Consider the following 20,862-nt stretch of genomic DNA (forward strand, 5'->3'; position numbering starts at 1 on the left):
TGACGTCACGTCCGGGATCTGGAGCCACCTTGATACGGAAGTGTACCATTAAAAAAAAAATACACCTTAAAAACAAATCGGGTTGAAGGCAACCTTTACGCATCTAGATTACTTCGTTTTTGGTACCTCGCTCATCGGTCATCGAGTTAGACCACATCTGCTTCAAGGTAAGAACAACACAAGCCGTATTTTATAAGTCATACACAAGATTGGCGTTTCTTAGTGTAGCTAGCCTTACCGAAGGGAGAGGAAAACAAACGTACGATAGTGAACTATCGTTAGGCCTTGTGGACATTTATTATTGAATAGTGAAACTAGTCCCAGTCGTTTAATACTTGAGGAAAACTTAAACATGACAATGTTGTGTTGATTGTTAAAAAAATCTGGGCGAATCTCAATAGGTAAACAGCTGAGTCATTTTACTGTAAATCAACCTGAATAAAGATAATGATTGTCTATATTTTTCTTTAATCTATTTATCTTTGTCAACGTCAAAATAAATGATCAAGATACTGTTTCAAGAACTAGTTTGTATTTTTCTTTAACAGTTCATATGCGAATACACCTTTTTAATATCGCTATACTTAGTTTCATGTCATGTGACCTCTAATATTTATGCTCGTACTTCAACTATCTCCCTTGTCTTATTTTAAAGATGGACTTCCTTTTCGGGTCAAGAAAGACCCCAGAGCAGATGCTGAAACAGAATCAAAGGGCACTAAATAGAGCGATGAGAGATCTGGACAAAGAACGTCAAAAGCTGGAGCAGCAGGAGAAGAAAATCATTGCTGACATTAAGAAAATGGCCAAACAGGGACAAATGGTAGCGTAATAGTTTATTCAGAGTAAAAAGGAATGAGTATTACATTGTGACACAATTCAAGTTATTGAGTTTTGTTGCTTTATTGGTTGTTATTGCAGGATGCCGTCAAGATAATGGCTAAGGACTTGGTTCGCACACGGCGCTATGTCAAGAAGTTCATAATGATGAAAGCCAACATCCAGGCCGTCAGTCTCAAGATTCAGACACTCAAGTCTAACAACAGTATGGCGATGGCGATGAAGGGTGTCACAAAAGCCATGGCCACCATGAACCGCCAGGTCAGTTGTTACTTATTTGTTTGAGTTCTGTGGCTGAGCTATGAAAGAGAAAAGCATTTAGGTTTCTCATTTAAGATGATCCACAGGTTATTACAAATACTTGTATTAGTGTATTAATTTAAATTTGAATTATTCTTCCCAGCTCAAACTGCCTCAGATCCAGAAGATAATGATGGACTTTGAGCGACAGAGTGAAATCATGGAAATGAAAGAGGAAATGATGAACGATGCGATAGATGACGCGATGGGTGATGAGGATGACGAAGACGAGAGGTGACGGATTGAGAGATGTCCTTTTTTAGTGCTAGCACATGATCCCAACACCAAATTCTACAAATCATTAATTGTGTTCTGTTTCATGTACAGTGACGCCATCGTATCCCAAGTGTTGGACGAACTGGGTCTCAATCTGTCAGACGAACTTTCAAGTAAGAAAAACATTATCGTGTGCTTGCCAAATGACTGGTATACAATGTACATTGTGTCATAAAGTATTACATTGTGATTAATATATTTTCACACATTTTGAAATGTAAGCATGCACATGATGATCCTTCTTCCGATCGTTTGCTTAGGTCTGCCCTCTACGGGAGGGAGCCTCTCAGTGGCCGGCGGGAAGAAGGTGGAGCCCCAGGCGGCCCTGGCCGATGCAGACGCAGACCTGGAGGAGAGGCTCAACAACCTGCGGAGAGATTAAACACGGGGAACCTGTCAATTAACGAGCACTTTGGTTCCTGGTTTTTAACAACACACAACAAAGGCTAGTGTTAGTAAATGGTAAAATGTATAATAAAAAAAAAGAAGGTATATGGCTTTTTGTGGCGGCAGATTTACATTGTGTGACGTGTATCTTTTATCAACACACAATGTGGTAATTTCTGAAGGAAAAATATTGCGCGTGTGCGTGTGAACACTAGCTTCCATTTGCATGACTTATTTTGACCATTTTATTAACACTATCTGGAAACCCAAAGTTGAGAGTAGGTAATGCTGCATCAGTTACCATTTGATAAGTTTCACATACTGCACAATTTGTACCTCAGACTAGTTTCCATGAATCATTGTTGAGTAGTATATGTAACAGTGTATTGTTGGTCTATCTCCTTTTTGTATTTTTTATTTTAGCTTTTTATGCTTTTCATAGCAGCACAAATTTGGACCGGGACAGACATAGGTGAGGATGGTAGAGCAAATGTTTAGCAAAAGATATTTAATCAGCCTTGGGGTTTTCTTAATAAATGGCTAATCAAACATACATATTGAATTGATGCATTGAATGGATTTCGCCCTCACCGCAAGGTGCCTGGTACATAAAACCATTTTAATCGTATTAGTTCTGTTCAATAACCCATGAGTGGTCATGTTTACCGTATATATTTGCAAAATGGTGTCCCTTTTTCTTCTTTATTCAATAAACGTTTCCTTTTCAAGGGTTGGTTGGACTATTTATGTATCGTTAAACCATAGCAAGATGTAAAGCAGTGCTACGTGTCTTGACGATTTAAAATAAAGTGTCTTGGTTAAATTTCCTTTGGGGAATTGTTTTCCAAATATATTTTCGGTCCATATACAATCCAGCAGTAGGTGAAGATTCTTGGAAACCTAAAATCGTATAGACATAACATTTTATTCCAAAACATTCAGAACTTTCAAAACTCAATTATTTCGCCAACATACATTCATAACGGAACGATATTTAAAGAACTTGACAATTACAACATTAAATAATAAAAAAATAACAGCCATGTTCTATGTACAGTTCTTCCTTGAAGCTATGTACAGACCATTCTATTGTTCCAAAATGATCCTAAACACGTTTACAGTTATGTTAGAGGCGCAACACACCGCTATTCTTATTAGTTGAACAGTAAAAAGGCAAAACAGCCAGAGAAGTATCTGGGTGATTGTACTGGCAGCCTCTTCGAGCAAACTGGGGAACAAGCCTACGTCTACAGCTAAAGAATGACTAACTTTTTTTCTAAACTGGTACACTTGAATTTTGGATAATTGCATACTTCAGAGACCAATGCATACATACGTAGCATAATTACTCCACAAAAGCATTGGCTTAAACGAAAATATCAGGAAAAAAACTTCCAGCGCCCAGAACACATGCGCTCAAAACCCTAGAACACATTTTATTTTCTTCCAGTGAACAGAGTTTACACTCCATCCAAAGATATGTCATGTTATCAACCAGGAACTGGTCAGCTCTAAAGGAGCCCATGCAATTTCACAGGAAACCAAGCAAATTACATAAAATAAGAACCAGAGACCCATAGGGTGATGGGTCAAATTTGCCACCTGTCTCGTATGGCGAGGTTGGACCAGCCTTTGTTTTCAGCAAGTCAACTGTCGCCAGCATCTTTCATGCTTTGTTTGTTATATTCCGTGTCTTAACCTTGTAATATAATTTATTTTAATTTCTGGACATGCAAAGCGCGGACCACAATTCGTTCGACATTACAGTATATGCTCATTAATGTTTTGTTTCGTGTTGTGCGAGCACAACAAATACTAGCCTCACTGTACATACAGAACGTTACAGTCCAATTTAGTTTTTCAATGAGGCAGTCAATAGAGTTGGTAAGTGTGGTATACAGAAGCAAACAATGGCTGCAGCAATGTTAAAAAATCGAAATGTAAAATAAAACACCCTCTGAAGGCCGCCAGGATATTTCTATAAATTCTTTAGTTTTTGCCTACTTGACTAGGATATAATTCTTTTTTCAAGCAATACAATTTACACAGTCATGTCATACAAATCAATTAAGGATGGCTCAGATTTCACAAAATGTATTTCAAATGTCTCACAAGACATGCATATGCTTTTGTTTTTCCATTTGTAGAAATAAACCGCAGCTGAAGGATGCTTTAACTTTACCGTTAACAAAGAGAAATATAGTGGGACAACATCTATTTAGTCTCCTTTTCAGACACATAAGTTAGGACAGAATTGAGCATGGTTAATAAGTGGTGCAGCCACTTCCAGATCTGCATTGCGTTCCAGCATTTGGCTGGGGATCAGCTGGTCTGTGATGTTCAGATAAGTAGGATCCTCTTTCACAGAGTGAGAATTGTTGTGATAGCCAGATACTGAAACAGGCCTGTTCTGCCCAGAGGAGAACAAGTAAGAGCTGGGAATGGAGTAACAATGTTCCTTCGTGGCTGCGGTATCACTTCCGACAGGTCCGATGGGGGGTGTGTTTTTTGGGAACCTCGATGCGGCAGCGGCTTCGGTCGTCGAGCCACGGCAACTCAAAGATCCTGCCACGGGGAAACAGAATTGACCATTTGAAGGCAAACCAATTTAGGGTAATTATGCAAGACCTATGGTTAGTTATATTTGACGAGTTATTATTTGAAAAACTTTATACAGTCCCACGGGAACAATTTTAACTTACTGTTGTGTGAGTTTTGGTAGTGGTCGCCCAAACACCACCACCGGGAGGAAGGGGGTGATGACTATTGACTCGACTGGTAGGAAAGAGAAAACCAGAAACATCAAGTCTGGTGTCTCCAATCACAACAAAACCAACACAAGTCACCTCCAGAGTGGATGGCATGCAATGGTTCTCCGACGTACCGTCCTCAGAGTCGGGGTAGAAGGAGGAGAGCTCAGGTTCCCCCTCCGGTTCTCTGACCTTCTTCTTGTTCATGCGCTGCTGCAAACGCTGAAACATGCGCTGCTCCCGAATCCGCTGTATATCCCACCTGCACGCAAAGAAAAACACAGGAAGAACTTACTATCCATAGAGCCAGGAGAGGACATTGATGATGCATGTTGTAGTGGCACATGAAGGGCTTTGTGTTACAAACCGTTTCCTCCGTTTCTCATCCAACTCTAGCTTCAGGTGGCGCTTCAGGTATACATTGTCATCCAGCGCCTGGAGAAAATGACACGTTATTCATTAATGGGGTTCAACAATAGGATGGGACTATTGCGGCGAGTGTGGAGGCCCAGCGACGGCTCACCTCTGGGATACTACTAGGATCGTCTGAGTCCAGGGGCTCCATGCAGTTCTCCCTCCAGGAAGGAACTGAGAAAGAGAAAATATAGTTGTTTTTTATTATGAATTTGTAAAACCTTTATTTTCTTCATAATGATAAATAGCGATATTCATATTATAAAGGAGCCTATGCAATGGGTCCACTCACTGGCTACTTCTTCCTCCTTCTTCGGGGACGTCTCTCTCAGCGGGGACAGGGGTGGCTGGTGCCAGCAGCACAGGTACATCTCCGTGGTGCACATGAAGGGCAGCTCCTCCATCAGCGAGCAGATCTCGGGTTCCTCTTTGCAGGGAAGCAGCGAGTCTCTCTCCTGGCCTAGCCTCATGGACCCTGCCTTCTCAGGAGTCTCCTTGCTGCGCAGCTCGCGGTGGTAGGGGGAGCCGGGCCGCATCTCCAGCTTCTGGGGGCTGGACTTGGGGCACTTGCCCCGCTGCTTCTGGAGCTTTGGATCCCCGAAGCAGATTTTCCTGTGGGGAATAAATATTGAATAATAGCTGCATGAGTTTCGATTTTGATTCAACATTGTTTTGATAATGTGTGGTTGGACAACCAACCCTTAACAAAAGCCAGTTAAATCTAGTCCATGCGTCCCGGAGTAACAGCCTACAATACCTCTTCTGGCCCTTGCCGCCTCGGCTGAATGCAAGAGGCGTGGCCTGCTCCGAATGCGGGCTCTCCTCCACATCCAGGTCCCACATGTCGTCCTTATCGGGGGTCCAGGGCTCCAGCGGCTGGAACAGACGCTTGTCGCGGGGGTCCTTCTTGGTGAGCTGCAGGCGGCGCTCCATGCGCTCAATCCGTGCCAGCAGCTGGAACCAACAGGAGAGCGTTGGCAAACCGTCACTTCACAACAGATTCCAAAGACCCATGCATAAAAACAATATCACAGATAAAGTAAATTAACTTTTGTGGACACTACATACCGTCTCTTTTTCGGCCTTGAGCTCATCGATCTCCTTGTCTTTCGATTGAAGCTGTTGCTGCTGTTGCTCGATGAGGTCCAGTTGGAGGAGGAGAATCTGCCGTAAGCAGTTGGCTTGAGATTGGGGATTGGGCGGGGACTTCCGGATGTTCCGCCACTTGCCCTCCGTACTGAGCTCGATAGACGCGGTGCCCAGGACCCCGGGGCCGACCCCCTTTGCGCTCTCATCACCACCCACTTCCTTGGGGTTATTGTTTATTGCCATCAGTGGGTTATCCATATTGTCAATGGGGAGAGGTTTGCTTTTCACTGGGGTTCCCTCACCCCCCATTTGTCTGACTGGGGACAGTATCCCCGCGGTTGTCTTGTCCTCTTGAAGTACTTCTGCGACTGTGGCAGCGCTGGTAACTTCGCTCGTTGTGTAATTCTGGTCTAAGCCCGTGGACTTAGTGGGGATGTCAACCCCCTGAACATTGAGTACCACGTCACAGGTCTCTCTCTTGAGGCTAACGGGACTCGCGGTAGAGATACCAATCTTTTTCTCAAAGTCGATTGTGTCAGCGTTCAGCTTGAATCCCGTGTTAGGATACAGCGTCGATCTCAAAGTCATGGCGAACACAATGGGTTTTCATTCTGCATGTATTAACAGCAGTGTCCAGCGGTAACAATGCTTCTGGCCCTGCAAAAGACGAAAGAAAAGGTGTTGCGTTCGGTAGAAAACACGTCGTCTTTCCTGGCTGCAGATGCAACATGAGGATACCACGAATGTTACGATAACTGTCTCTAATCCCCATCCATTTCAAAATTGCTTGACGAATTTAAAGTGTGAGGTATGCTGCACGGAGTCAACAACACAGACATGCTAACTACGTAGCTGGCCAGATAGAAGGGTGGCATTCACCTCCTAACTTCGCCTAAATAGATTTTCCAGGAAAAGAGCCATAAACAGGGGCTCGGGAGTGGCTACGCAGGACACTGGCGGCAGCCATCTCCTCCATTTTGCTTCTCGCCAAATGATGAAAAACAATAACAGCCAGCTAGCATGCTAATATTAGCTAACTGTCTTACGTGCGAAATGCGGCGTCGTTCCTAGACATTTAAAACGTAAACGCTGATAGTAGTTCAGGTTGAATAATAATGGTGAATTAGAAAGGCGTCAATATAACGTTAGAATTGTATTACCATACCTGCAAGTGCCTTCTTGTTCCCTCCTCAAGACTTATTTAAAGCGCCGACGACAGCGCATGCGTAATTTGCTGGCTGGATGTCTTGTCGCGAGGCGGACGGTAGAGGGAACCAGAGCGGGAAACGACTGGGCGTTTATATCTGCGGGTCAGTGTCAATGCTACAAAAATGTCATGAATAACGGTTTTTTATCCATTCATACAAGTAAATAAATTATTATTATTGTTAAATAAATTATAAATTATGCTTAGGGAGTTGTGGTACTGGGGTTCAGAATCGGAATCATATTGAATAATATGATCATACACTCTATGGTTTATTAGAGAGTTAAACACTGCGTTGATGTGTATAAAGAAAAACTCATTATTTTTATCATCGAGTTATTACAAATTTAATTTATACGAAGAACTTGATCTAACAACTGCATGCAGTTCCAGAAGAAGATTCTGACCTGCCTGTTCGCCCCGTCAGAGGGAGGCAGTGCTAGCATACCCATTACCTAATACCATCGAAGAAGAAGTTTCCTTCCTGGTTCTTGGACAAAAAAACAAAACAAAGAAAATGTTACCCTTCTGTTTTAGTGTGGCATATTTCTGAATTGCGGCAACATGCCTAAATAGTAAACAGTATTCTTGCATGCTGTGTATGATAGTGTAAGGACATTTTCACCTGAGAATTGTAAGATTTGAAGAGCTCGTGAATTGCTGGAACATTTATCAGTTAAACACCACTAACCAAGTTCATCTGGTTGTACACTACCAATCTCGAATCTTCATTCATCTGAACGTGTGACAAGAAAGCAAGATGCATAGAAGGGGGGTTGGCGCTGGGGCTATTGCCAAAAAGAAGCTCGCAGAGGTATGTTATATTGTATTCATGTCACTTCAATGGTCACAAGTTTGAGATTCACATTGTTATTTTTTATTTGAATGCAGGCAAGGTACAAGGAAAGGGGGAACGTTCTCGCTGAAGATCAAATAGTTCAGGTAGGATCAGCTTTGTGCTTAGGGACTACCAAATATATAAAAATATAGGAAGATATATACAAACCTATAATTAATGAAATATTATTTAATATTTTCAGATGTCCAAACAGATCGAGACCTTTAAGTCTCACCTGGAGGAGTTTGCCAGCAAACATAAACAAGAAATACGAAAGAATTCCCAATTCAGAGTCCAATTTCAGGAAATGTGTGCCACCATTGGCGTCGATCCACTTGCCTGTAAGATAATTTCTTATTTTATACACAATGTAGACTTTTTAATTTGATGCATCTATTATTGAAGATGTTCTGTCAATAGGATTCTTTCTTTATTATTACTTTGTTTTCCTCTTTTCACAGCTGGAAAGGGGTTCTGGTCCGAGATGCTTGGTGTGGGCGACTTCTATTATGAGCTCGGAGTACAGATCATTGAAGTGTGTCTCGCTCTAAAGCACAGAAACGGGGGTACGGTTGGCTCAGCCGCTTCTTCATTTCAGTAGTATATCTGAAAGGAGAATATCATTGATAACGTACTTTGTAATATCTTTTTAGGGCTCATTACGTTGGATGAGCTCCACCAGAGAGTGTTGAAAGGACGGGGTAAATACGCCCAGGATGTGAGCCAGTAAGTCTTATTTTGTCTGTCTATCTTATCAGTATCTAATTTTCCATCCCCCTCCTCCTTCATGATTCATCAATCCCCTTAATGTGATATGGATATTAAACCCAGTTAAAATGTTATTCCCAGAGATGATCTGGTGCGGGCCATAAAGAAGCTGAAAGCCATGGGCAACGGTTTCGGCATGATCCCGGTGGGAGGTTCGTACCTGGTGCAGTCGGTTCCTGCGGAGCTCAACATGGATCACACGGTGGTTCTACAGCTGGCCGAGGTACGGCCCGGGTGATGCGTGGTATACGTACTGGTCGTCACCTTGAATGACACCTCACAGTGATGCCATTCGGTCTTGTGTATGTGTGGCTACCGAGAGCGTCAGTACATCAATACTCAGCGAAAGTTATTGTTCCACCTCATATTAGATGTATTTTATGTCATTATTTACCCAATGGTCCAATCTTGAGTTATTAGCAAGCTGTTTTTAAATTCTGTATTAACTTCAGTTATAAAACATGCTTCTACTATAAGTAGGCTATGAAACTTGGATATATCATGTTGAAAAACCTGTAGGTATGCTATGGTGTTAAATTACATTCTGGCTTTGCTTGCTCCCCCGCCTGCAGAAGAAAGGCTACGTGACCGTGAGTGAGATCAAGGAGCACCTGAAATGGGAGAGGGAGCGCTCTTGCCACGTCCTGGTAAGTGTCTCGGAGCGAGGGGAAGTTCAGCCACTGCGGGCGTTGGTTACCAGGTTTCACTGGAGTGTTGAGGAAATTAAATCTCTCCCCTCGTTCCCAGGACCACCTGCTGAAGGAGGGACTCGCTTGGCTGGACTCACAGGCCGCTGGGGAACCCCAGTACTGGCTTCCAGCCCTGTTCTCTGAGATTAGCTCCCGTGATGTCACACCCGACGAAGCCAATCAAATGACACCTTGAGGATTTTCTTTTAATAAATATTTTATATATGGGCCGTTGGTATTGGTTAAACTTGGAGAGGCTTGCTGACATTTGGCGGACTAGCCGTTGTTGGTTGGGGTTGCAATTGTTGCTCAATTCAATGCGCAGAGGGAAGCCTTTCTCTGGGCATACTGCATTTGGGGCCCTTATTTCCTAATTGTATAACCTGAGAAAATTTCTTGCTGGTCACTATTAAAGAGGAATGGGTTTATTTTAATTAAGTATATGGTGTGCATTCAATAAAATTAACCATGGTCATACCTGTTGGAACTGCAACATAACTGAAACATACAAGGTAACATCTTAAAGGAATCCTGTGGATCCCGCGTGCAAGATATTTTAGTTCATTTAGTTTATTCTTCTAAACTAGACATTACAATATATCACCGTGATTGGGCAATCACACACATTGTTTAATTTGTTTTTCTCCTAAGCAACAGTATAATATTGTTATTAAGTGCATAAGGTTTTACAGTTGACTTCATCTAAGAAGTTAGTTAAATTAATTCCAGCTTAATAAGAAAAATAAAGCCATTTCCTAATCGAAATGCAACGGACCTTTTCCTGTGCAAAGTAAGGCAGATAAGACACATTTTGGTGGATTCTATTTGGATTATATCTCGTGGCTGTAGACGTGATCTTCGAACTCAGCCTGTCCCATGTCATCGCAGATGAGCGTGCAGAACGGACACACCCTGTGGCTCTGCTCGTGCTGCTCCAGCTCCTCCAGTGTGATGCCAGGGAAGCTCATGTGGCAGCTACGACACACCTTTCTCTACGCACAGGGAAATAGAGAAGCAGAAGAAGACACTAGGGTTAATGAGATGTAACTGAATAAGGGTGCAGGCTTAAGAAAGCCTCGAAGATGTCAGCAAAGAGCCTCTATGACTTCTTCGCTCCGTGGTGTCTTGAGTGTTCAGGATGCCACCCATGCCTTCCGGTATGTATTGTTGAGCGAGTTACCTTGCCCCAACCTGCTCCTTCATGATTAAAGTATAGTAAGGGTTATCATGCTCCATGGTGTCAAGATTTGGAGAAGGAGAATAAAAGGGTGCGTTCCCCAGTGAATGCCTCCCGGTATGTACGGTTGAGCCAGTTACCCTACCCTCCCCTACACCATTTTACACAGGGTGCTCACATGATGCGACGGTCCCCGTTACTTATGTTTTAATTTGCTTACGAATATGTTAGCCCTAGATTAATGGTTATGCAGATACTGCCATAAACAAACAAATACATGAATTACCTGAATGCTATCTTTTAACATTGGAGCTGTCTCAAATGCCTTTTAGTCAAACATAACAGAGCCATTAAGTCAGCAAGTGCATCATTTACATACCGTTTCCTGTGTGTTCGGGCCCCTTCCTGTGGTAAAAAACAAAAAGCAAACATGTGACTTGGTTAGCCACTCGCCTCGCATCTTATTTCACATTTGAAGTGCAATGTTGTGTTCTGAAAGTTATCAAATTAACAGCAAACATTAAACTAATTGGCTGGTCAGCCCAGCAGCGCCCACCAGTTGTGTTGTGTGGCTCCTCAAACTGAGATCCCGGTTCGTTCTGCTGTAGCCCATGAGCAGGGCTGCCTGTGCCGCGGGGCGGTGGGCTGTGGGCCGGCCTCTCGGGCCGAGAGGAGCCTGAACCCCCCGCAGCCTGTTCCCTGCGGACGTCTTCAATGGTTTTCCTCAGACGCTGAGAATAAATAAGGATCAAGATATGAGCATGATGGCTGAAGCATTACCTTTCACATTATACTTTTAGTTAGTCACTATAAGGTACTTTACAATACCCTTCAATTCCTAGCAATTTAAAGGAGCAGTAGGGGATATTGTGTAAAATATTCAGTAAAAATTATCAAATTGCAGCTATCTGTAAATGCAATATTCTGCCAAAAATACTTGACAGTAACGCATGTCTGCGTAGTATGCAGCAAAAGAGTGAAAACCCGCCGGCTAATGTAACACCTTGTTTGGTGGGAGGGGCAATGGGCAGGGGGACGGTTAGTGGTATTTCCTCTAAATCTTGCATACTGCTCCTTTAATAGAAGATCCTACATTCTTCTTAAACTTTGTCTAGCAAGAACCGTCATTGTGTATGTGTATTATTAATATGTTGTACCTGGTTGTCTCGAACAAGCTGCTCCTTCTCTTGGTTCTGGATCTTCAGGCGGTTCTCTCTCAGCTCGATGGTTCCATGGATCTCTGCGATCTGTGACTCTCTTTCGGCTATGATCCGAAGTGACTCTGCCAGATCTGACTGAATGAAAAAATAAGAGACAAGAGAGTCACCACACTAACGGGATATATGTGAATGTTTACAAGCTTAACCCTCTCTTGGAAATAGCCATCAACATCAGCCTCTGCCCCGACAGAGCTCTATACGTCCACACCCACGTGGCGTTCAGCATACCCCCTCGGCATCGGTGTACCTTGGTCGTGATGCCCAAGGAACACCGGACAGCACATTCTCATCAATAAGAATGTGACTTGAGTTTGGAGCATTGTTGAACATTCACAAACCAGTGGGAGGAAACAGGCCAAAACATAGGATTTGACACCAGCTTATTCCGAATTACACTTTTAAATTTGGTAACAGTGCTGTGTTGGAGAACATAAAGGATGACCAAGAGGTTTTAAACCAAAAACACGCTTTTCTGAGTCCTGGCACTTGGTGGTGTTTTGACATTTTTTCTTCTAGACAGATTTGTTTTATTTGGATTTGGTACCTGGTGCTCCCGAACAAGCTTTTCTCTCTCTTGGTTGTGGATCTTCAGCCGGTTCTCCCGCAGCTCGATAATGCCACTCATCTCTGCAATCTCTGCATCTTTTTCAGCGATGTTCGCCTGAGACTCTTCAAGGCGGAGCTGAAAAATAACAAAAAGAGTGAGACAAGAGAGCTGATAATGAATCAGGGTCCTTTACAGCTGAAACAACTTGAAGCTAAGATTCTGCACCACTACATCTGGACAAACGTTTCCTATGGACCTTCAGTTTGCTGCCGTTTTCTTTGATCCGATCATTTTCCATCTCTGTGATATGCATCTGACTCTTTGCATTCAGCAACTCTCTCTCGGCCTCCTCCACAAGCCTTCTCTTGTCATTGCACTCCTTCCTCTCATTGGCCAGCTGTGTCCGAGCATTTTCTAGCTGGCCCATCATGGTGTTGCATTGTGCCTATGGTGGATCAGAACAGAAAGATGATTGAGACACGCTGGATACATACTAAAATATGTAATGCAATGTTGATTGATTTCACATTTCGATTTTTGGCAGACGCTTCCATCCAAAGCGACTTCCGAGTTATTTTTTCGAGATACATGTCATTCCCCTAGTAGAAAGCTTGCTTTACCTATTTGGCGCCAAACACCTTAGCACTAACCTTCCCCCATTGCTGCAGGTGTCATACAACAAAAGGAAACATCACATTACGATGAGTGGACACTTCTTCATAGGTCGGACCTTGTAGTCCTGGTCTGGGCGGTTGTGACGAACCTCTTGCTGGGAGAGGCTCTTACGCAGCTCCTGGTTCTCGCTCCTCAGCTTCTCCATGTCATGGATGAGGAGCTTCACCTGGTTCAGCTCCACAGAGAGCCTCTCTTTCTCACTCTCACTGCATTTTAGGTCCACCTGGAAAGGGGGTAGCAGGCCATTCGTATAGAGATATGTCGAACACTACAAGCAGATACAACCTTCAACCGGCCATTCTGAATCCAAGTAGTTTAATCGCATCATGCCAACGTATGAGCCACATTCCTCCGCCGATTGTGTAGCGTAAACACAGCTGAGCACTTTGCCTTCTTCCATTGGCTCCTTGTTGACATTAGTCAAGTGCAGCTCGGCTCGATTCCAAGGTAGGTTTTAAGTTGCACGCCACGGTTTGTACCGAAGCCATCTTTACTGATCGTCATTAGTCATTAATATGCAAAACAAAGTAGTGGATTACCTCAAGGAGCTGGTTCGTATCTTTAAGTCTGATCAACTCCTCCTTTTCCTCTCCTTTGACCTTAGGTATCAGGCTATAAACACACAGATGTGTATTAATACCCCTCCTACTCAACCAGTAAGTGAAAAGAATGCAAAACATTCTGAAGCATTTCTGCATTGTCATTGTGCATTCTAGATGTCTGTGTTGTGTGTCATGACTCACTCTGCCATCTCTTCACTCGTGGTGATACGTTGTCTCTGCTTCTCGAGCTCCACCTTTAGCTGACGGATCTGCACCAAAGCCCGGTCATACTTCTCCCTGAGCTCAGCCTCACACTGCAGACCAAATGCGAGGATGATGAGACACATGGAGAAGACACACGGCAGGGATGCAAACAAGAGGGAGAACACTTAAACCTAGGCCGGCTAAAAGGGTCTGTCAAATAGGTCCCACTTACGGCTGTGTTTATCCCTGGTTTACTTATCTCCGGTTTCTGCTTCTCGGGGAAGTTGTCCTGATCGGGATCCAGGTGCTTTTTGCTTTGGATTGATATCTCCTCCTTGAATGGAGACACATTTAAGTTAAGGCTCCGTCATGCAGATGTTGATTAACCACATGCAGTCTCTCTCAACGTGTTGCTGGGGAGACCAACCCTGAGGCGCTCTGCTTCCTTCTCCTTCTCCATCAGAAAGACCCTGGCTTGGTTCATTTCCTCCACAAGGTCAGATTCCCTCTGGTCTCTCTCTTTGTTATTCGCCTGTTAAAGAATATTCAGAATGTATGAAATATACTTTCTTATTATACACCATTGTAGACTGGCATTCATATTTGTCATTTACATTTGTGTTATATAAATATTTCACAATTTCTTAATTTCTTGCATTGTTGTCTTATTATTTACACATTATATTGTATTTATGTACTCTATTTATTATCCACTTACCCATCATCGAATACAGGAAAGAGTTTTTACTTTATATTTAACAGAGCCATTCCAGTTTGGAAAGAATTTTAAATATTGCTTCAAAGTTCAATTCCTGATAAAAACAACGAAATGATTAACTAAGCCAACCTTCAGGCGGTCCACCTCCCTCTGCCGCTCCTCCAGGGCCGCCTGCACGCCGCGGGTTCCCCTTCTCAGATGCTCCAGCGTCTGCCTCAACTCCTCTTTCTCTCGTTCACTTCGATCGATCTCGTCCTGAGTTCAAATGGGACGTTTTAGCCTATGTCAACATTCATCCTTGTTTAACTTGGAGGTAAGTCAACTATGCAGCTTTTTAATTTCATTATTTAATTTTATGTCTTTGCTTTTTGTTTTGCGCAATTCATCTGTTTATAAATGTATCCAGCACTAGTACATCTTTTAATTAATAGTTTATTGTTGTTCGTTTAGCGGTGTACATAATACAAATACCTCTATTGATTTCCAGCTTGTAGGCTACATATTATTTCCAATTTCCTTGCCAATCTATTTACGGTCCGCCAACTTGTACTTTATACCTGTGTTGTAACCACCATGAGGTCAGTCTCCATGCTGCAATCCATGTTCTCTACTGGGTTCTGGAAGCTGAAGGGCGTGCTGGCCCCTTTCACGTAGCCGAGGCTGTCCACGTAGCAAAACTGGTAGAACTCGGACTCCTCCTTGGGAAGGTAGTATTCTAACAGAAAAAGAACCATGAGCTCCCTTGCCAACTCCTAAATATGCTACATCATATACAAGTGACAACAAAAGCCTCTCACCTGAAAACAGAGACTGTTTTCTCATTGGTTCCTGCTCAACGAGCTCAACCGGTGGATCCACCCAAACGAAGCTCAAATAATCTTTGGTTGTGCTCCATCCTACCTGTATAAAACAAATGCAGGCTAGGTAAACACGCACGTGACGTCATGGGAAATAAGGCTCCGTCCAAAGCGATCATGTATGGCTCACCTTGTATATTCCTACCCAATCCCTCGTGGTGGGTAGAAACCCGACGGCCAGAGTGTAGTGGCAGGTGACTTGGGTCGACCTATAGTACGTTTTAGGGATGTCGTTGAAAACAACCTGGGAGAAGGTCGATGTCATTGCTGCACCTTCTGTGGAAATTCCCACACCCACACCCACACCCACACACACACACACACACAAAGTTGCTTTCACTTTCATCGAATAAAGAACTGGCAGCACAGACCTACCATAGCCTGCTCAGCGAAGTTCTCATTAAAGGGCCGACTTATCAAATTATACTATAGGGCTACTCACTATTATTTGAATTATTCCGGTTACGTCTACTAGATACATTTGGCAGAGAGAACTACGCACCTAAAAAGTAGCCACTCGTACGATAGCGGAACTTGATGACGAAGCTACTGAATCATGTTTTTTTTTATCCCCAACAGACTACGAGATACACTCATCAAACATACAAGTAGGCTGAACTGGAGGTGTGAAGCGCATATACATGTTTAACCGACGAGTGGGTCTGTTGTTACCGTGGTCCAGCTGGTCTGAGGCGCCCGAGCCTACTGCTGTGACGGAGATAAACAACACTTTCTCATGTTGCGCAATAGTTCCTTGGTCGACGGTTGCCCTGGGAAATGTAGTTCAACTGAACGTAGAGCCGACCGTCCGCCAGACTGAATTCAGGGGAAGCATCCTTCCAAGGCTGCATTTGAAGACCGCCGACCCAGGCCAACCTCCACCGACACACTGGTTTAGGTCGATGGAAGACATGAATAAAATAATATATATCAATAAATCCAAATGATGTAACCTACTCAATCGAAGTGAAGTCATTCTAATAGGTGGCATTATTTTGTGGGATCATTTCCATATTATTTAAATGCTACTTAAAAACACAAAGAACAAGTCTACATTTACATAGCCCACCGAGATTTGTCTATGAGGAACTTCTCAACGGTGAATAACGGTTAAACAAATGATGTTTCTTAGAGACGGTCGGTAGGGGGCGCTGATGGTCTTAAAGTGGACAGACCAGTGGAAATCAACGAGGACTTCCAGACGTACCAAAAGTAAATGGCCTGCTGGAAACTCTGTGGTGTTGGAGTCCTGTGCCTTGGTGTTATGGAGGCCTGTGCCTACAAGTGGACGAGTTCTTAAAGATGCATTAACGCTCCGTTTTCCTTTCGGACCGAAATCAAACCGTAACGTTTATGCATCTTTAAGAACACATCCCTTTGTAGGCATTAGACAAGGCTACTAAATATGGATTTTAGATGTAGCCTATGTGCTAATGCTATATCTTATTGATAAGACAAAAATAAAAATAAATAAAAAATCCCTAGACTACAGGCCTCACTCTCGCCACCTCTCTCGATTATTCTGGTTATTTATTTGTACATTATTACTCTGCATATAGAATTAATTTAAGAGGTCGAGCTATCATTAGGCCTAAGTGATTTCTATATTACGTATCAGATTCCACCCTTAAAAAACATAGCCCTATTTGTTGACCTAAATATCTTTATTCATGTTTGAACGTTGAATGTAAAATTAGGCCAACGCTGCCATATGGCTGCCGTTGTTAGATTGTCCCTTTATATTTGGACCTAAACTTATTTTGACTGTCATGTGAATTGTTTATGCATGTCAATATACAGTCAAACCATATATAATTTAAAAAATTGCTTTAAAAAAGCACGTTCCGCACTTCCCATAAACTAAATAAACCATTCAATAAAAAAGAACAAGGAATGCCAAATAGTTTTCATATTGATCATTAGAGTTCTGTTACATAGGATAATCACGAGGTAACCATATAAAGACAGAAAAATTGTTAATTATTGGAAATTCAGAAGACCAATAGGCCTATTATGATATGATATGATATGATATGATTATCTAGCGATAGGCCTAAGTAAATACTTTGGAAGAAAATACTTCCAAACAATATATTACATATTCAAAAAATAACTCGAAGCCGTACACAAATTATACATATATATTTTATTAAAATAACCAATTGTTTTTTTTCAAAAAGGACATTTCTATAAGTTATTATAATAACTAATTAATATAGAAAATTACACAAAAAAAATGCTGAAATACAATTCAGAAAAAATATTGATAAAAATCAAAATACCTAAAAAAAGATTTCCCTATGTTTGTAAAAAAAAAGACATGGTACATAAAAGTCGATTTTTTTTTCTATGTACAGTATATATAAAAGCAATACTTAATGTAATAAGGTTATGTCCTTCTCTTTGGCTCGCCCTCTCTCTCTAGTCCTCGCTCTTCATTGTAACCTGGCTCCTGCAGCTGTTGCTGATGTCTTCTGAAAGAGGAGGGGAGTCAGGGAGGAGGAGGAATAGGAGGTGGAGTGGTACTATCATGGATATCAGAATGTTTCCTTGTGAGACACTGATGGGAGACGTTTTTCTGCCATCCATAGAGAGAAAGAGAGAGAGAGAGAGAGAGAGAGAGAGAGAGAGAGAGAGAGAGAGAGAGAGAGAGAGAGAGAGAGAGAGAGAGAGAGAGAGAGAGAGAGATGGAGAGAGAGAGAGAGAGAGAGAGAGAGAGAGAGAGAGAGAGAGAGAGAGAGAGAGAGAGAGAGAGAGAGAGATGGAGAGAGAGAGAGAGAGAGATGGAGAGAGAGAGAGAGAGAGAGAGAGAGAGAGAGAGAGAGAGAGAGAGAGAGAGATGGAGAGAGAGAGTCGAGAGAGGGTGTGTGAGAGATGGAGAAAGGAAAGAGAGAGTGAAAGAGGCACCAAGCCTCTGTAGGCTGAGACAATTACAAAAAAGGTAAGACTCAGCAATGTGTGTGTGTGTGTGTGTGTGTGTGTGTGTGTGTGTGTGTGTGTGTGTGTGTGTGTGTGTGTGTGTGTGTGTGTGTGTGTGTGTGTGTGTGTGTGTGTGTGTGTGTGTGTGTGTGTGTGTGTGTGCGGCAGCTAGTGGCCGTGTGGCGTTGATTGTAAAAAATAAAATACATGGCTTGTAAAATGGTATTGTTTTGTTAAATTTTAAATTCTGTCTGATAAACTTTTCTAAATGCATGGATGAGCGGTAGTCTATCTCTTGAATGTTAAAGAAACTGAATCCAAATAATTGGTTATTGTTATGGAGTCCTCTGTCTGTACAACACAAACAGACCAAAGCAATCAATAAATAATGCATATTAATTCTTGTCTGTGTTTATCATCCAATCCTGCTATAATTAGAAGCTCTCAAGGCCATCCCAAAAACAAGTTCTTCTGGTAACTGTCGTTTTTCAGTTCAGTGTGATGCCTAACATGTTATCTGTAGACAGGACATCACTGGTCTGACTCAGAAGTCCCCTTCTCTGTTTGTCAGACAACCCCCTCTGTACAGCATCAGCATAAGTCATACCAATAAGGCCGATACACCAGAGGATTGGCTCTCTGTCACTTTGTGTATTTATCTGTTAGGTTATGGTGCTAAGGTGGAAGGGCGAGGTTAGGAACCAATCGCCTTTACCTAAAGTTTTGTCAAGTCAATATTTAGAGGGCACAACATTTTCAATATTCTAGCTGCAACTAAACCTAGTGGAAAAGTTATTTCGCTTCCTGATTATAGCAAAACCTTCCAGATATCACATTAGTTTCAGGAATTAGTCTGGCTTCTTTCAATGTGTGGGAAGCCAACATATCAGGCTATGTTCAGTGTATTTCGACATCCAGGGACTGTTTTGTAATTAGAGTTGCCTTGTGGTGTCTTTTAATTGCCTTTTTTTATTGCATGATTAAATCATATTAATTAAATATGACAAAGATACTTTGGAGTCAGCAGGCTATTAGAAATCATTCAGGGCCAAATAACCAGAGTGGGACACTTGCCATACCCACAAGGTCTGTATTATTTTAATAAATTAAAAAAGTTTGTAGGCTATATCACAGATGCTTTTTGTCTGTCAAAAAAGAATTACATCCTGAATTGTGACACACACAATGTGTGTGTGTGTGTGTGTGTGTGTGTGTGTGTGTGTGTGTGTGTGCGTGTGCGTGTGCGTGTGTGTGTGTGTGTGTGTGTGTGTGTGTGTGTGTGTGTGTGTGTGTGTGTGTGTGTGTGTGTGTGGTGTGTGTGTTTCCGATTAGAGTTTATGTGTTATGTGATGTGTTTTGACACAATGCTGAGTCTAAATAGGTGGTAGAAGACACCATTGCATCCCATAGACTTCCATGATGTTTTCCCATTAAATGCGGATGTACCACGGTGACCTCAGACCATCTCCTGCACCTTCTTGTCCGTTGACCCCAGAGACCTGCTTATGTTAGTGGATCTAGCAGGGTGCTGGGCCCTTCAGTTGGGGGAGCTGGCTTATTTCACACAGTTAGTATCACATTATAAATTCAACACTAAAACCCATTGAGCAAAAAAAAAAATACTGTATTTTATGCCTTATGAAATTCAGATTTTATATCTTGTCGCCTTTGCATTGTGTATTTTGCTGAAGCTAAACTCAAACATTTTTTTAGTGCGTCTGTGTCGTTCTGTGGATTATTTAAAGATAGGCCTACTATCGATACTATCTTTACACACTTTTTTATTCACATTCTGCCACACAAGACAATCGTCATGAAAACAGTTTTAATAGTCCAGAGATTTGCCTAATTTAGCTCTTTGTTCCTCGTGTAGGCTATTGGAAAGTTGTAGGCCTACTGGTCGGAATCAATTATTTTTCCTCAGTGACTAATTCCTAAAACATCTTATTTTGTCGAAATGTCAACCTGTTATTTCCCCGTCTCTCTATTGAAAAAAGTTTTAAATGTAGGCCTACCTTAATCTTTACTTGCGGGCGTATTAAACCGTTCGCCTTTACGTATAACGCTAACCAAATAGACATTGAATTTTTTAATTAGCTATGTAGGCCTATTTAATATCATGTCGTGTATTTTCACAAGAAATTTTGATTACTATTTATCAAACAGGGCACCACCCTTGAATGCACGCATTACATTAGCCTACTTCACAGCAATAAACAACTGATCTGTGAGTTTAAGACGATCACATTAATGCAGCACCAGGATAAGATTGTTCCATAATAACAGCATCAAACATGCAGCCTATATGATGTGGGTCACATGGACACGTGGATGTAACCCGCAGGCCTGATACAACTTCGTTGTTTGTTTCGATTTAGGCCTTTGTTTTATTTGGGGGATTTTCGATAAAAACCGACCCCTACGTTAAAGGATATTAACATCATG

The 20,862-nt window shown here is 42.2% G+C and overlaps 4 protein-coding genes across 11 annotated transcripts; 2 read left to right on the plus strand and 2 right to left on the minus strand.

The window, feature by feature from the left end:
* Nucleotides 1-3: 3 nt before the first annotated feature.
* chmp2a (charged multivesicular body protein 2A) lies at nt 4-2,536 on the plus strand. Its single transcript, XM_060036243.1, has 6 exons — nt 4-167; nt 656-823; nt 922-1,101; nt 1,244-1,374; nt 1,468-1,529; nt 1,677-2,536. The coding sequence occupies exons 2-6, from the start codon at nt 656-658 to the stop codon at nt 1,796-1,798; spliced, it is 663 nt and encodes a 220-aa protein (XP_059892226.1). The 5' UTR covers nt 4-167; the 3' UTR covers nt 1,799-2,536.
* msl1b (MSL complex subunit 1b) lies at nt 1,930-7,355 on the minus strand. The gene is made up of 9 exons (XM_060036238.1): nt 7,222-7,355; nt 6,036-6,713; nt 5,725-5,921; nt 5,260-5,579; nt 5,077-5,141; nt 4,921-4,988; nt 4,688-4,815; nt 4,506-4,578; nt 1,930-4,368 (listed from the first exon to the last, which is right to left on the minus strand). Exons 2-9 carry the CDS (start codon nt 6,642-6,644, stop codon nt 4,278-4,280), a joined length of 1,551 nt encoding a protein of 516 aa, XP_059892221.1. The 5' UTR covers nt 6,645-6,713; nt 7,222-7,355; the 3' UTR covers nt 1,930-4,277.
* A 364-nt stretch (nt 7,356-7,719) lies between these two features.
* On the plus strand, nt 7,720-9,992 carry snf8 (SNF8 subunit of ESCRT-II). The gene is made up of 8 exons (XM_060036242.1): nt 7,720-8,077; nt 8,155-8,205; nt 8,304-8,442; nt 8,563-8,667; nt 8,755-8,827; nt 8,951-9,092; nt 9,442-9,516; nt 9,617-9,992. The coding sequence occupies exons 1-8, from the start codon at nt 8,024-8,026 to the stop codon at nt 9,752-9,754; spliced, it is 777 nt and encodes a 258-aa protein (XP_059892225.1). The 5' UTR covers nt 7,720-8,023; the 3' UTR covers nt 9,755-9,992.
* Nucleotides 9,993-10,105: 113 nt separating this feature from the next.
* Nucleotides 10,106-16,309, minus strand: calcoco2 (calcium binding and coiled-coil domain 2). 8 transcript variants are annotated; one of them, XM_060036236.1, is made up of 17 exons: nt 16,153-16,309; nt 15,629-15,774; nt 15,439-15,541; nt 15,199-15,356; nt 14,771-14,896; nt 14,351-14,455; nt 14,156-14,257; nt 13,921-14,033; nt 13,717-13,789; nt 13,266-13,400; nt 13,153-13,164; nt 12,759-12,947; nt 12,500-12,637; nt 11,893-12,030; nt 11,292-11,466; nt 11,115-11,140; nt 10,106-10,550 (listed from the first exon to the last, which is right to left on the minus strand). In XM_060036236.1, exons 2-17 carry the CDS (start codon nt 15,761-15,763, stop codon nt 10,389-10,391), a joined length of 1,890 nt encoding a protein of 629 aa, XP_059892219.1. In that variant the 5' UTR covers nt 15,764-15,774; nt 16,153-16,309; the 3' UTR covers nt 10,106-10,388. The 8 variants fall into 8 exon arrangements, with proteins under 8 accessions (XP_059892219.1, XP_059892220.1, XP_059892213.1 ...); XM_060036237.1 differs by lacking the exon at nt 13,153-13,164 and having other exon boundaries at nt 16,153-16,308; XM_060036230.1 differs by lacking the exon at nt 13,153-13,164 and having other exon boundaries at nt 13,233-13,400; nt 16,153-16,308.
* Nucleotides 16,310-20,862: the final 4,553 nt, after the last annotated feature.

Source organism: Gadus macrocephalus, chromosome 18 (assembly GCF_031168955.1).
Source record: "Gadus macrocephalus chromosome 18, ASM3116895v1".
NCBI lineage: Eukaryota > Metazoa > Chordata > Actinopteri > Gadiformes > Gadidae > Gadus > Gadus macrocephalus.